We start from the raw sequence: 16,470 nt of genomic DNA, 5'->3' as shown, positions 1-16,470 counted from the left end.
GTCCACTTGTCATTCCAATCTCCTTTGCATTAGCGTAGCCTCTTCTGTAGCCTGTCAACTATGTGTCTGTCTATCCCTGTTCTCTCCTCTCTGCACAGACCATACAAACGCTCGATCTGCGGCCAACAAGGCAGAGTTCATCTCAGCCTATGCCTCCCTCCAGTCCCTCGACTTCTTGGCACTGACGGAAACATGGATCACCACAGATAACACTGCTACTCCTACTGCTCTCTCTTCGTCCGCCCACGTGTTCTCGCACACCCCGAGAGCTTCTGGTCAGCGGGGTGGTGGCACCGGGATCCTCATCTCTCCCAAGTGGTCATTCTCTCTTTCTCCCCTTACCCATCTGTCTATCGCCTCCTTTGAATTCCATGCTGTCACAGTTACTAGCCCTTTCAAGCTTAACATCCTTATCATTTATCGCCCTCCAGGTTCCCTCGGAGAGTTCATCAATGAGCTTGATGCCTTGATAAGCTCCTTTCCTGAGGACGGCTCACCTCTCACAGTTCTGGGCGACTTTAACCTCCCCACGTCTACCTTTGACTCATTCCTCTCTGCCTCCTTCTTTCCACTCCTCTCCTCTTTTGACCTCTCCCTCTCACCTTCCCCCCCTACTTACAAGGCAGGCAATACGCTCGACCTCATCTTTACTAGATGCTGTTCTTCCACTAACCTCATTGCAACTCCCCTCCAAGTCTCCTAACACTACCTTGTATCCTTTTCCCTCTCGCTCTCATCCAACACTTCCCACACTGCCCCTACTCGGATGGTATCGCGCCGTCCCAACCTTCGCTCTCTCCCCCGCTACTCTCTCCTCTTCCATCCTATCATCTCTTCCCTCTGCTCAAACCTTCTCCAACCTATCTCCTGATTCTGCCTCCTCAACCCTCCTCTCCTCCCTTTCTGCATCCTTTGACTCTCTATGTCCCCTATCCTCCAGGCCGGCTCGGTCCTCCCTCCCGCTCCGTGGCTCGACGACTCATTGCGAGCTCACAGAACAGGGCTCCGGGCAGCCGAGCGGAAATGGAGGAAAACTTGCCTCCCTGCGGACCTGGCATCCTTTCACTCCCTCCTCTCTACATTTTCCTCTTCTGTCGCTGCTGCTAAAGCCACTTTCTACCACTCTAAATTCCAAGCATCTGCCTCTAACCCTAGGAAGCTCTTTGCCACCTTCTCCTCCCTCCTGAATCCCCCCCCCCCTCCTCCCTCTCTGCAGATGACTTCGTCAACCATTTTGAAAAGAAGGTCGACGACATCCGATCCTCGTTTGCTAAGTCAAACGACACCGCTGGTTCTGCTCACACTGCCCTACCCTGTGCTCTGACCTCTTTCTCCCTCTCTCTCCAGATGAAATCTCGCGTTTTGTGACGGCCGGCCGCCCAACAACCTGCCCGCTTGACCCTATCCCCTCCTCTCTTCTCCAGACCATTTCCGGAGACCTTCTCCCTTACCTCACCTCGCTCATCAACTCATCCCTGACCGCTGGCTACGTCCCTTCCGTCTTCAAGAGAGCGAGAGTTGCACCCCTTCTGAAAAAACCTACACTCGATCCCTCCGATGTCAACAAATACAGACCAGTATCCCTTCTTTCTTTTCTCTCCAAAACCCTTGAACGTGCCGTCCTTGGCCAGCTCTCCCGCTATCTCTCTCAGAATGACCTTCTTGATCCAAATCAGTCAGGTTTCAAGACTAGTCATTCAACTGAGACTGCTCTTCTCTGTATCACGGAGGCGCTCCGCACTGCTAAAGCTAACTCTCTCTCCTCTGCTCTCATCCTTCTAGACCTATCGGCTGCCTTCGATACTGTGAACCATCAGATCCTCCTCTCCACCCTCTCCGAGTTGGACATCTCCGGCGCGGCCCACGCTTGGATTGCATCCTACCTGACAGGTCGCTCCTACCAGGTGGCGTGGCGAGAATCTGTCTCCTCACCACGCGCTCTCACCACTGGTGTCCCCCAGGGCTCTGTTCTAGGCCCTCTCCTATTCTCGCTATACACCAAGTCACTTGGCTCTGTCATAACCTCACATGGTCTCTCCTATCATTGCTATGCAGACGACACACAATTAATCTTCTCCTTTCCCCCTTCTGATGACCAGGTGGCGAATCGCATCTCTGCATGTCTGGCAGACATATCAGTGTGGATGACGGATCACCACCTCAAGCTGAACCTCGGCAAGACGGAGCTGCTCTTCCTCCCGGGAAGGACTGCCCGTTCCCATGATCTCGCCATCACGGTTGACAACTCCACTGTGTCCTCCTCCCAGAGCGCTAAGAACCTTGGCGTGATCCTGGACAACACCCTGTCGTTCTCAACTAACATCAAGGCGGTGGCCCGTTCCTGTAGGTTCATGCTCTACAACATCCGCAGAGTACGACCCTGCCTCACACAGGAAGCGGCGCAGGTCCTAATCCAGGCACTTGTCATCTCCCGTCTGGATTACTGCAACTCGCTGTTGGCTGGGCTCCCTGCCCGTGCCATTAAACCCCTACAACTCATCCAGAACGCCGCAGCCCGTCTGGTGTTCAACCTTCCCAAGTTCTCTCACGTCACCCCGCTCCTCCGCTCTCTCCACTGGCTTCCAGTTGAAGCTCGCATCCGCTACAAGACCATGGTGCTTGCCTACGGAGCTGTGAGGGGAACGGCACCTCAGTACCTCCAGGCTCTGATCAGGCCCTACACCCAAACAAGGGCACTGCGTTCATCCACCTCTGGCCTGCTCGCCTCCCTACCACTGAGGAAGTACAGTTCCCGCTCAGCCCAGTCAAAACTGTTCGCTGCTCTGGCCCCCCAATGGTGGAACAAACTCCCTCACGACGCCAGGACAGCGGAGTCAATCACCACCTTCCGGAGACACCTGAAACCCCACCTCTTTAAGGAATACCTAGGATAGGATAAAGTAATCCTTCTCACCCCCCTTAAAAGATTTAGATGCACTATTGTAAAGTGGCTGCTCCACTGGATGTCATAAGGTGAATGCACCAATTTGTAAGTCGCTCTGGATAAGAGCGTCTGCTAAATGACTTAAATGTAAATGTAAATGTAAGTATGTATGTTTGTGGTTTCTTTTGTGTCAGACATTTGCCATAAACCACATATATTCTCTTTTCAATTTAAAAAGAAGTTAACTAATATTACTAATGCCACTGAGGTCTTATTGATTCTGCTTACCGGAAAAATCACAACATCAGTGGAACTATGAAAACGCATTTGAGACTATGTAAAACCACTATAGGAAGGTCAAAGAAAACAACCTCCCTGCAACAATGGGTGCATTTTATTACAATTTAATTAATGTCATTGTGTGTTCATGGTCAGACATGGCAAATGATTATAGAACCATAATGGATCATTTCAACAGAGTGGTTAGTTAGTGTTTATTGATGGAAATTGCTGATGGAAACTCAAAAGGGCATGAGATTGACTGTAGAATAAAATATAAAAATGTTGCAACCATTTTCTAGCCCCTGATGTAAGACTTTTTAAACTGTGAAGTATAAAAGCTCCCTTTAGCCAAAAAAAATAACTTTCAGAGACACACTTAATGCTCTAAACGTTGACTTCATTTGCAGGAATAATCACAAACCCCAATAAAAGAGAACAGGCTTACTGCCACTTAACTAATTAAACATTGTGGTCGAAGGGGAAAAATAGGAATTAATGCCGTTAACACAGGCCTATCCCTTCCCAATGACACCTAATTGAAACCTGATGAACGTCTGTGCCTGCGATATCAAAGTTCCTCCTGCACCCTCTCCACATAAGTCATTCAATAGCACTTAGCTGACAGTTTCATCCCAGAATCTCTGTGGCTCCGCTCTTTCACAGACTCCATAATGCCCAACACACTCAACACCAGCAAAGGACGCCTTGAAATAAATTACACGTTAATTGTAATTACTGGTAGGCATGGTAAATAAACAGGCCTGGAAGTGGAAAGTGTACAAGTGCGGGGCAACTGGGGTTCTGACACGTCAGAATTGGCAGTCTTAATTGTACGTTTCGGCCTCACCATCATCGCTCCATCTTTTTCTCCCCTCTTTTTCCCTCCTGTCGGGGAAGACAGTGATTACCCCTGTGCTGACGTGCGGTATAATGGTATCAGCGAGCAGACAGAGCAGTGAATTAAATTGTATCTGCAGCCGTACTGAAGCCTTGATGAGGGGGCAGATGCCTTTGTGGTCTTATCATTATAACATAATGGTCATGTTGTCATCAACCTTGCCATCGTCAATTGAAAAGACGTGATTGTGTGTTGGGGGCTTTTTTTCTCTCCCTCTTCGTCCCGTCGTTTCTTTGTGAATAGGAGCAATTTTCTCAGAGCTATGAAATCACGTAATAGGTCCTAATATGCAGCTGCTTGGCATAGCAAGGCAGCCTCTATTAAATTGGAAGTCAAACAAAATATGTGTTTTTTGGCTGGAGAAATACTAGATGTATGAGCAGAAGCCACATTTATTCAGATGAAAATCCCTCGACTGACGTGATTACAAAGAACAACTATTTCAACCATCTCTGACATATTTATACCTTCTAAAATTCCAGAGATCAAATTACTGGCTTGAGTGGTTTGTGTGAAGCATTTTGGTTTTAAGAAAAAAATTCCCTGCGAAAATACACACAAATGTGCTTGAAATACAATGCATTTCTATGTGTGGAAGGAAACAGTAATAGTGGAGAAGAAGCAGAGAAGACGCTTTAAGTGTCATTTTGCATACTGAATTTACAACAGAAAATCATGTACGTTTCTCTGATATAACTAAAGGTTAATCAATTTGCATTGACAGAAGTGGCAAGCAAAAGAGTAAACAAAGCCGTGTTACCGCCTAAAGGGTGTGTTTTTTACCCAAGGTAAATGACAAACACACATTGTTCATAGTGAGTCCAGGGTTCAAAGGTCACTGCAGCAGAGATAGTGTGGTTGATAGCATGAAAAGAATGCAATGGTAAACATTACATAACAGAACTGTAGGTGTTTACAGTTCCTCCTGTACAATCCCTGACTTGTTTCCAATTATGCATATGTTACCACGAGGAAAACAATAGCAACCTTATATGTAAGAATATCAGATCAATATTAGATCAATCATCTTTGACGAAAGATGGATTTGACTAAAACATTTGTTTTTGAATGTTCTCACCTTTTTGAAACTCTTCAAGCCTTTTGATTGCCTCGTCTCTCTCTGCCTCCATCCGTTGACACTGATATGACCAAAGCACAAAAGAGATACATTTTATTTATTTACATTGGTGTCCTACCTTCATTGAGCCAGTCTTTGCAAGATCATACTCCACTTGAACTCAATCTGAGAACGACATTTCTGTGGGAGAACAGTTGAGGTCATGAAGATGATGGACTCTGTAAAAATGCTTCCCAATATGAACCTTATGTGAACCTTAACAAGTGCTATATAAACCACCACCACATAGCTGAAAGTGAAATGATGAAAGCAAAATCCTCCAAAATTCAGACTGTACTGATATCTCCGAGGCACAATGCATACAATACATATGATATGAGATTGAACGTTTATCACAACAGCATGTAAATCTGATATAATACAATTAATGAGCTCTTTTCTCTCTTGAAAGCATTGCAGTGAAAGTACTGGCTAGTTTAAAGAGTCCTGAGTATTATAATATGTACAGGGCAGTTTATGTTCGTTTGTTTTGTCTGTCATGCTAAAATAACCACTATCTGGAGAATTGTAGGGAAATGGCACTGATTGAATTTGCCTCCAGGTTTTCCAGCGCCATATCTGCCATGATTCTAAGCCCTGCTATAGCACCACAATAAAGCATCTCTCTCTCGCTCTCTCTCTCTCTCTCTCACACACACACACAGTCTCTCTTTCACACGTACAATAATTTAAAAAAATAAGAAAACCTTTATTTTCTTTCATCATTAATCACTATCAATCATTAAGTGCAAACACAGTTGAAATTACGCACACCTCCCCAATACCTGTTGCATGGATACCTATACACATTAACTGAACAGTTATAACAAGCCTTATACAACACTGACCTCCATGGTGGCTCTCTCATGCTCCCTCTGAAGACCCTCATACTCATGGACAGCTGTAGGGATCAAAGGATTCCAGTCAGTCATCTTCAACTGTTCATCATCCCATAAGAGGAAACATACTTGAACTCTTATTGGGTTTCTTAAAACAGAACAACCATGTGGAAACATATCTATTAATTCCAACCCAATGACTGCCTCACATGCTAAGTGAAACATGACTAATACTCACACAAACCTTAACAATTATCTCAATGCTCTGCTACATATACTTGAGGTAGTTTAGATTAAAACCACACAAAATAATGTTTATCAATATAGAAAGACATGGAATAAAGGTTGTTCCACACCCAGCTGTTTGCCAACATCAGTGCCTCATGAGCGAGCTTTTTTACAAGGTCTGGGCAGGCTTATGTATAGTTCGCTCCATAAAGCTGCATCTATGAATGCCTGGATCTTTATAAAGAACTGGATGTTGGAATGTATAGCCACTGTGAAAGGAGATCGAAAACATCAACAAAACACGCATTATTTTAATCATCATTTAATGTTGAAGCTGTCCCTTGGTCCATTATGTTTCATTCTCAGGAGGCATAACAATAATAGATTCCTACACAGTGGTATGATAAAAGTCTACTACTGAACATTAACTACTACAGTTGAAGATAACTGACTTACACTGAACAAAAATATAAATGCAACATGCAACAATTTCTAAGATTTTCCTGAGTTACAGTTCACATGAGAAAATCAGTCAATGCAAATAAATGAGGCCCTAATATATGGATATCACATGACTGGGAATACAGATATGCATCTGTTGGTCACAGATATCTTTAAATAAGGGACGTGGATCAGAAAACCAGTCAGTATCTGGTGTGACCACAATTTGCCTTATGCAGCAAGGCACATCTCCTTCGTATAGAGATGATCAGGCTGTTGATTGTGGCCTGTGGAATGATGCCCCACTTCTCTTTAATGGCTGTGCGAAGTTACTGGATATTGGCAGGAATTGGAACACAATGTCGTACACGTTGATCCATAGCATCCCAAACATGCTCAATGGGTGACATGTCTGGTGAGTATGCAGGCCACGGAAGAACTGGGACATTTTCAGCTTCCAGTGTACAGATCCTTGTGACATGTGGCTGTGCATTATCATAATGAAACATGAGGTGATGGCAGCGATTGAATGGCATGACAATGGGCCTCAGGATCTCGTCACGGTACCTCTGTGCATTCAAATTGCCATCGATAAAATGCAATTGTGTTTGTTGTCCGTAGCTTACGCCTACCCATACCATAACCCCACCATCACGAGCCACATCACAAGGCACGTTGACATCAGCAAACTGCTCACCCACATAACGCCATATTGCCATCTGCTCGGTACAGTTGAAACTGTGATTCGTCCATGAAGAGCACACTTCTCCAGCATGCCAGTGGCCATCGAAGGTGAGCATTTTCCCACTGAAGTCGGTTACAACGCCGAACTGCAGTCAGGTCAAGACCTCAGTTGAGGACAACGAGCACGCAGATGAGCTTCCCTGAGACGGTTTCTGACAGGCTGTGCAGAAATCTTTCGGTTGTGCAAACCCAAAGGTTCATAAGCTATCCGGGTGGCTGATCTCACACAATCCTGCAGGTGAAGAAGCAAGATGTGAAGGTCCTGGGCTGGCGTGATTACATGTGGTCTGTGGTTGTGAGGCTGATTGGTCGTACTGCCAAATTCTCTAAAACGACGTTGGAGGCGGTTTATGGTTGATAAATTCACACTCAATTCCCTGGCAACAGCTCTGGTGAACATTCAGTCAGCATGCCAATTGCACGCTCCCTTAAAACTTGAAACATCTGTGGCATTGTGTGATAAAACTGCACATTTTAGATTTGCCTTTTATAAACTAAAAACATTTCTCATAAGAAACTAGCTCCCTGGTATACAGAAAATACCCGAGCTCTTGAAGCAAGCTTCCAGAAAATTGGAACGGAAACACCAAACTGGAAGTCTTCCGACTAGCTTGGAAAGACAGTACCGTGCTGTATCGAAGAGCCCTTACTGTTGCTCGATCATCCTATTTTTCCAACTTAATTGAGGAAAATAAGAACAAGCCAAAATTTATTTTTGATACTGTCGCAAAGCTAACTAAAAAGCAGCATTCCCCAAGTGAGGATGGCTTTCACTTCAGCAGTAATAAATTAATGAACTTCTTTGAGGAAAAGATCATGATTGTTAGAAAGCAAATGATGGACTCTTTAAATCTGCGTATTCCTTCAAAGCTCAGACTCTATTACAACTAAACTACTGAAAGAGCTGCTTCCTGTGCTTGGCCCTCCTATGTTGAACATAATAAACGGCTCTCTATCCACCGGATGGATGTGTACCAAACTCACTAAAAGTGGCAGTAATAAAGCCTCTCTTGAAAAAGGCAAACCTTGACCCAGAAAATATGAAAAACGAATCGGCCTATATCGAATCTTCCATTCCTCTCAAAATTTTAGAAAAGGCTGTTACGCAGCAACTCACTGCCTTCCTGAAGACAAACAATGTATACGAAATTCTTCAGTCTGGTTTTAGACCCCATCATAGCACTGAGACTGCACTTGTGAAGGTGGTAAATTACCTTTTAATGGCATCAGACCGAGGCTCTGCATCTGTCCTCGTGTTCCTAGACCTTAGTTCTGCTTTTGATACCATCGATCACCACATTCTTTTGGAGAGATTGGAAACCCAAATTGGTCTACACGGACAAGTTCTGGCCTGGTTTAGATCTTATCTGTTGGAAAGATATTAGTTTGTCTCTGTGAATGGTGTGTCCTCTGACAAATCAACTGTAAATGTCGGTGTTCCTCAAGGTTCCGTGTTAGGATCACTATTGTTTTCACAATATATTTTACCTCTTGGGGATGTCATTCGAAAACATAATGTTAACTTTCACTGCTATGCGGATGACACACAGCTGTACATTTCAATGAAACATGGTGAAGCCCCAAAATTGCCCTCGCTAGAAGCCTGTGTTTCAGACATAAGGAAGTGGATGGCTGCAAACTTTCTACTTTTAAACTCGGACAAAACAGAGATGCTTGTTCTAGGTCCCAAGAAACAAAAGAGATCTTCTGTTGAATCTGACAATGAATCTTAATGGTTGTACAGTCGTCTCAAATAAAACTGTGAAGGACCTCGGCGTTACTCTGGACCCTGATCTCTCTATTGACGAACATATCAAGACTGTTTCAAGGACAGCTTTTTTCCATCATCCATTGCAAAAATCTGAAACTTTCTGTCCAAAAATGATGCAGAAAAATTCATCCATGCTTTTGTTACTTCTAGGTTAGACTACTGCAATGCTCTACTTTCCGGCAACCCAGATAAAGCACTAAATAAACTTCAGTTGGTGTTAAATACGGCTGCTAGAATCCTGACTAGAACCAAAAGATTTGATCATATTACTCCAGTGCTAGCCTCCCTACACTGGCTTCCTGTCAAGGCAAGGGCTGATTTCAAGGTTTTACTGCTAACCTACAAAGCATTACATGGGCTTGCACCTACCTACAGTATCTCTCTGATTTGGTCCTGCCGTACATATCTACACGTATGCTATGGTCACAAGACGCAGGCCTCCTAATTGTCCCTAGAATTTCTAAGCAAACAGCTGGAGGCAGGGCTTTCTCCTATAGAGCTAAATTTTTATGGAATGGTCTGCCTACCCATGTGAGAGACGCAAACTAGGTCTCAAACGTTAAGTCTTTACTGAAGACTCATCTCTTCAGTGGGTCATATGATTGAGTGTAGTCTGGCCCAGGAGTGTGAAGGTGAACGGAAAGGCTCTGGAGCAAAGAAAAGCCCTTGCTGTCTTTGCCTGGCCGGTTCCCCTCTTTCCACTGGGATTCTCTGCCTCTAACCCTATTACAGGGGCTGAGTCACTGGCTTACTGGTGCTCTTTCATGCCGTCCCTAGGAGGGGTGGAGTGGGTTGAGTCACTGATGTGATCTTCCTGTCTGGGTTGGCGCCCCCCTTGGGTTGTGCCGTGGTGGAAATCTTTGTGGGCTATACTCGGCCTTGTCTCAGGATGGTAAGTTGGTGGTTGAATATATCCCTCTAGTGGTGTGGAGGCTGTGCTTTGGCAAAGTGGGTGGGGTTATATCCTTCCTGTTTGGCCTTGTCCGGGGGTATCATCGGATGGGGCCACAGTGTCTCCTGACCCCTCCTGTCTCAGTCTCCAGTATTTATGCTGCAGTAGTTTGTGTCGGGGGGCTAGGGTCAGTTTGTTATATCTGGAGTACTTCTCCTGTCTTATCCGGTGTCCTGTGTGAATTTAAGTATGCTCTCTCTTTCGCTCTCTCGGAGGACCTGAGCCCTAGGACCATGCCTCAGGACTACCTGGCATGATGACTCCTTGCTGTCCCCAGTCCACCTGGCAGTGCTGCTGCTCCAGTTAACTGTTCTGCCTGCGGCTATGGAATCCTGACCTGTTCCCCGGACGTGCTACCTGTCCCAGACCTATTATTTGACCATGCTGGTCATTTATGAACATTTGAACATCTTGGCCATGTCCTGTTCTGTTATAATCTCCACCCGGCACAGCCAGAAGAGGACTGGCCACCCCTCATAGCCTGGTTCCTCTCTAGATTTCTTCCTAGGTTTTGGCCTTTCTAGGGAGTTTTTCCTAGCCAACGTGCTTCAACACCTGCATTGCTTGCTGTTTGGGGTTTTAGGCTGGGTTTCTGTACAGCACTTTGAGATATCAGCTGATGTACGAAGGGCTATATAAATACATTTGATTTGATTTTGTCCCCAGCATAAGGTGCACCAGTTTAATGATCATGCTGTTTAATCAGCTTCTTGATATGCCACACCTGTCAGGTGGATGGAATATAATGGCGAAGGAGAAATGCTCACTAACATGGATGTAAACAAATTTGTGCACCAAATTTGAGAGACAATTTCTGGAATCTTTTTTTCAGCTCATGAAACACTTTACATGTTGCGTTTTCTGTTTCTGTTCAGTGTTTATGTAACATAATCAGCATTGGTTTCTTAGTAGATTCTGAAAAACCTGGTCAAGTACTATTTCCTTTAGAGTACAACATTCAAGGTCACGTGAATACTCAACACTGCTGCTCTAACACCACATCATGCTGGCTTACCGCACCCTACCCCCAACGCCTCCTCTCTCTGAATGTAGTGATTCATTTTTGCTGCAGTTGCACACTCAATGTGTATTCAGACCACACTGACCTCGTATGCACCTTTTGTTATTCCCCCTTGCGATGTGTCTGGAAACATTTATTGAATAAAGAAATATGAGGAACAGAAAGATAGTTTTTAAATCAAGTGTGATGACCATCCGTTGTCAATTCATGTCTGATTTGTGGTGAGAGAAATAAGCCTAGAACTTCTGAGGAAGTTATATATATATATATATATATATATATATATATATATATATGGCTAAAGACCCAGAATGACGCCTGAGAACTTCCTCAGAAGTCTACTATTGTTATTCAATAGATATGGCAAGGTCTTTCTTCAGCAAGGGCAAATTAAAAATGTGTGCAAAATAAACAAAAAAACATTGAAAACATAGATAAGACCCCTCAGATAAAGCTAGGCTACATTATTCCTTACACAATTTTCCCTTGCCCTGAACGCAACAACAGCGCTCTAACTAATGAGTACTAAACTGTACAGACACAAATGAAGACAAAAAAGTCATACGTTTAATTCAAGTTAGGTTACATTCGAGTTGAAGACGTGTTATTTACATGCCTCGAACCACACCGAAAAAATTGGCTACGTATCCATGTTTAATGTCAACGGTTAAAAATATCCTATGAAAGAGCTGGAGTCATCGAACTGCAAATACATAACGAATATTTCGAACAGAAAGCTACAGCCTTCACTCTAACCTAGCCATGCGACTAAGAATAACTCTTACCTTGATTGGACAGCTCTGTAATGATTTTCATTTGAAATAGTTCCTCTTGGGCCGCCATTGTGATAAAGTACATTTACAGTACACATCGAGGTGGTTACACATTACGTGCAACAGGAAATACCTTGATACCGCGACACACCTGTGCACAAATCTCACCTTTGGCCATTGTTAAATCTGAACTAGGCTTCGAATGCTTGTTTTTTCCCTTGATCAAGGGTTTGTGTTGACTTGGAACTACAGTGCATTCGGGAAGTATTCAGACCCCTTGGCTTTTTCCACATTTTGTTATGCTACAGCCTTGTTCTAAAATGAATGAAATAGTATTTTCCCCTCATCAATCTACACACAATACCCATAATGACAAAGCAAAAACTAGTTTTTAGAAATGTGTACAAATTGGAGTCTTCTTGGGTATGATGCTACAAGCTTGGCACACCTGTATTAAGGGAGTTTCTCCCAATCTTCTGTGCAGATCCTCTCAGGCTTTTGGGTTGGATGGGGAGCGTCACTGCACAGCTATTTTCAGGTCTCTCTCTCTCCTTGAGTGGCCCAGCCAAAGCCCGGACCCGATTGATCTCTCTCTGGTTCAAGTCCGGGCTCTTGCTCTGAGAGAGCGAGAGAGAGTCCGGGATCTTGCTGGGCCACAGAGAGAGAGATGTTCAAGTCCGGGCTCTGGCTGGGCCACTCAAGGACATTGAGGCTGGTCCCGAAGCCACTCCTGCTTTGTCCTGTTGGAAGGTGAACTTTCACCCCAGTCTGAGGTCCTGGGCGCTCCGGAGATCAAGGATCTCTTTGTACTTTGCTCCGTTCAGCTTTCCCTCGATCCTGACTAGTCTCCCAGTCCCTGCCGCTTAAAAATATCCCAACAGCATGACGCTGCCACCACCATGCTTCACCTTAAGGATGTTGCCAGATTTCCTCCAGATATGACGCTTGGCATTCATGCCAAAGACTTCAATCTTGGTTTCATCAGACCAGAGAATCTTGTTAATCATGGTCTGGGAGTACTTTAGGTGCTTTTTGGCAAACTCCAAGCAGGCTGTCATGTGCCTTTTACTGAGGAGTGGCTTCCATCTGGCCACAGCCATAAAGGCCTGATTAGTGGAGTGCTGCAGAGATGGTTGTCCTTCTGGAAGATTCTCCCATCTCCACAGAGGAACTCCAGAGCTCTGCCAGTGACCATTGGGTTCTTGGTCACCTCCCTGACCAAGGCCCTTCTCCCCTTCTCTAGGAAGAGTTTTGGTGGTCCCAAATTTCATCCATTTAAGAATGATGGAGGCCACTCTATTCTTGGGGACCTTCAATGCTGCAGAAATGTTTTGGTACCCTTCCTCAAGTCTGTGCCTCGACACAATCTTGTCTCTGAACTCCACGGACAATTCCTTCGACCTCATAGCTTGGTTTTTGCTATGATATACACTGTCAGCTGTGGGACCTTATATAGACAGGTGTGTGCCTTTCTAAATAATGTCCAATCAACTGAATGGACCAGTTTCCATTGATTATCCTAGAAACATCAAGGATGATCAATGGAAACAGGATTCACCTTACCTCAATTTCAAGTCTCATAGCAAAGGGTCTGAATACTATTTACATGTTTATATAAACACACATTCGCAACCATTTCTAAAGTTTTCGCTTTGTCATTATGGGGTAGTGTGTGTAGATTGAGGGGAATTTAAAAAAATACATTTTAGAATAAGGCGGTAACGTAACAAAATGTGGAAAAAGTCCAGGGGTCTGGATACTTTCCGAATGCACTGTATATATATATGGTCGGTCTTGGGCAATTAATATTACAAATAATGTAGGCTGTGTGTGAGAAACTACCAACCTCAATATTAGGTGTGTGCATTGTCTGGTGAGATTACAAACAAGTCACCCTTCATAATTCTGAAATACATTTATTTATGGACAGGAAAACACAGGAATCAATAAACACACAGATCCGATTTCTGCAAAAAAAGAATTAACAATGCAACAGGGGAATGTTTAGTATTATGTTTCTTTTAACAGCACATACATACAGCAAACAATGTAAACATAATTTTCTTTCGATAGTAATTACACCAAGCAACAGAGGCCAAAAAGAAATAAGCAATCACAGTTCACACAAAGGTCTATATCTACAATAGACCATTTCAAGTGGCCCAAAAGTTTGTCAAATATCAAAACCCTTACCTCATGCCTATAAAAGTAAACATTTAAGTAACAATGATGTTCGGTCTAATACATTAAAGTACGTCATGACACTTTGACCTCCTAGGTATTTGGTGAAGTCCTACAATTTCAGATATGGTTAAGAAGTCATTTCCCCCTATCTGAAATAAGTGAATGAAGTGCTATCTTCAGGGTGACAAACATATTGGACAAATTCAAACCATTGAAATGTAAAAGAGAACATAACAATTCCTGTCAAGCTCGAATGTATAGGATGTTTTTATATTTTTGGAAGATTGAATTTAATTTAGGTGGGGACAGCATTCAATAAACAAAACCTAGCAGTAAAATACCCCAATAAATAAACAGGATCATTCTTTGATTTAAGGGCAAGTTCACGTCTCTGAACAAAATGAAGTTACAATCACAGACACTATCCATACGAGTTTCTGGACACAGATACAGTAGAATACATCTAGAGGGAGTTGAGATCATTGCTCTGTTCTCTGAGTGGTCGGGGGGGGGGGGGGGGGGGGGGTCAACACTTGTCTAAGGGGGTCGGAGCAGCTGAAGGCACTCAGTGACGAGCGGCAGACTCCCTCGGGTAGAACTCGGCCAGGGTGCTCTGGGGAATCCTCTTCAGCATCTCTTTGGGGAAGATTCGGAGCAGCTGCCAGCCAATGTCCAGGGTCTCATAGACGGTCCTGTTGTCATAGGGGCCTGAGGGATGAGGTGACAGCATTTTAGGTCTCGAATGCTGCAACATTTGACAATATTCCTTATGACGACTAGTTGACAATTGACTCATTCAGTGGTTTAAATAGGAGCATAAATACAACAATATTCCCCAGTGATTGAGATCTTTTTCATAACACTTGTAGTCGACTCAAGTCAACGTTAGGTCATGGTGCTAACATGTCTGAAATGCACCCCACCCTACCTCACAGCTTACTCTGTCGGGAAAGGTATTATTGATGGAATAGATATTAAGTCAATCATATGGTGTCACAACAGGTTTACATGCAGTATATCCCTGTGATGCATAGCCTACAATAGTGCAATCCCTACTTTTTAATCTTATCAAATCACATTTTATTGGTCGCATACACATATTTAGCAGATGTTATTGTGGGTGTAGCGAAATGCTTGTAAATCATCTGAAGGACAAGACGACCGAACTCTTGTTCTTTGCCGAAAAGATGGCTCCATTTGTCTCGGTTTCAACAGAGACAAGATATGCAAAAGTCTGACATGACACTTGCATTTCACAGTATTTTAATTTAATTCAGTAGACTCATCAATTCTAATGAGATTCTAATTTTAATGGATCGCATTAGGCTTTGACTCAAGGATATTCAGGCTCACTATACACTAGGCTGGATGGAAAAGCTCACAAATCCTTGCTTTAGCAATCTCATCACTCCAAGGACAAGTGTGAGAATAAGTACGGCATAATGCTTTGATGACACACGTCGCTGAATGACTTGTTGCATCTGACACCAAGGTGTTGAAAAAGACTGACAGTATGTATCTGACATGAAGTTTGCCATTGGTTTTGCTGATGAAAAATAATCATGCCTGAAGGCATTGAAAATAACTTTTACTAGATTTTTACTCAATGTACTTCAGGAAGTAGCAATAACAGGATGCAATGCCAAATAGGACATATCTTGTCCTTTGTTAGAGCTAAGATCTGTCAAAACGCAGTAAAATACATTTCAAAATCAAGCTATGCAACATTTTACAATATTCAATAAGATTATTAATCCAATAATACTATTTTTTGTATTTTATTGGGCAAAATCAATCTCCATTTTAATATCACACTTGAATGACAGCGCTATGCAGGGTGGATTTCTGGTATTAAGGTATAATAATGTCAGAGAAGTAGGGCAACACAAAATGGGTCACGATTTCAAGGAATGAGTGGAATGAAGGTAGCATAAACATAAGATACAGGAGAAGCCAAGGTGGCAAAGGTATAATATCTCATATTTAACGTAACAGTATTTAGACAAGTAAATAAAATCACCAGACAAGATCTCAGAGCATGCGAGTGTCAATGACCCGGCAGAGTGTAGCCTAATGCCTCCCACTTAACGGTGTGAAAAGACTGCCAACACTCCCATTTATTCTGTTACCAAATACCTGACCTCAGGGGAATGTCACATACAATGCGGTTGCCGTGCTCCTGTTTTCACCTTTTGATTTCATTCAACCATAATTTCAGGTTGTTATTGTAAAAGAGAAGTGTATTTTCAATGACTTAAATAAAGGTTCAAATTTTAAAATAGTTTCAATAGCCATGCGCTCTGCATGTGGTGTTACTGTCATAGGTCGAGTCTCAT

General features: G+C 43.5%; 2 protein-coding genes across 4 annotated transcripts in view; both read right to left on the bottom strand.

The window, feature by feature from the left end:
• shtn1 (shootin 1) overlaps nt 1-12,098 on the bottom strand; it is a 57,910-nt gene extending 45,812 nt beyond the window's left edge. For all 3 annotated transcript variants that reach the window (XM_065023232.1, XM_065023230.1, XM_065023231.1), the window contains exons 1-3: nt 11,963-12,098; nt 6,030-6,082; nt 5,143-5,203 (exon numbers count right to left, since the gene is read on the bottom strand). In XM_065023232.1, the coding sequence (XP_064879304.1) occupies nt 5,143-5,203; nt 6,030-6,082; nt 11,963-12,035 (187 nt within the window). In that variant the 5' untranslated portion in view covers nt 12,036-12,098. The remainder of the gene's footprint in view (nt 1-5,142; nt 5,204-6,029; nt 6,083-11,962) is intronic.
• A 1,752-nt stretch (nt 12,099-13,850) lies between these two features.
• LOC115135169 (V-type proton ATPase subunit B, brain isoform) overlaps nt 13,851-16,470 on the bottom strand; it is a 46,303-nt gene continuing 43,683 nt past the window's right edge. The window contains exon 14 of the mRNA XM_029669552.2: nt 13,851-14,842. Coding sequence (XP_029525412.1) covers nt 14,700-14,842 — 143 coding nt within the window. The 3' untranslated portion in view covers nt 13,851-14,699. The remainder of the gene's footprint in view (nt 14,843-16,470) is intronic.

Source organism: Oncorhynchus nerka, linkage group LG10 (genome assembly GCF_034236695.1).
Source record: "Oncorhynchus nerka isolate Pitt River linkage group LG10, Oner_Uvic_2.0, whole genome shotgun sequence".
Classification (NCBI taxonomy): Eukaryota; Metazoa; Chordata; class Actinopteri; order Salmoniformes; family Salmonidae; genus Oncorhynchus; species Oncorhynchus nerka.
The sequence above is the reverse complement of the archived record's forward strand: the minus strand, read 5'-3'. Positions and strand labels throughout refer to the sequence as shown.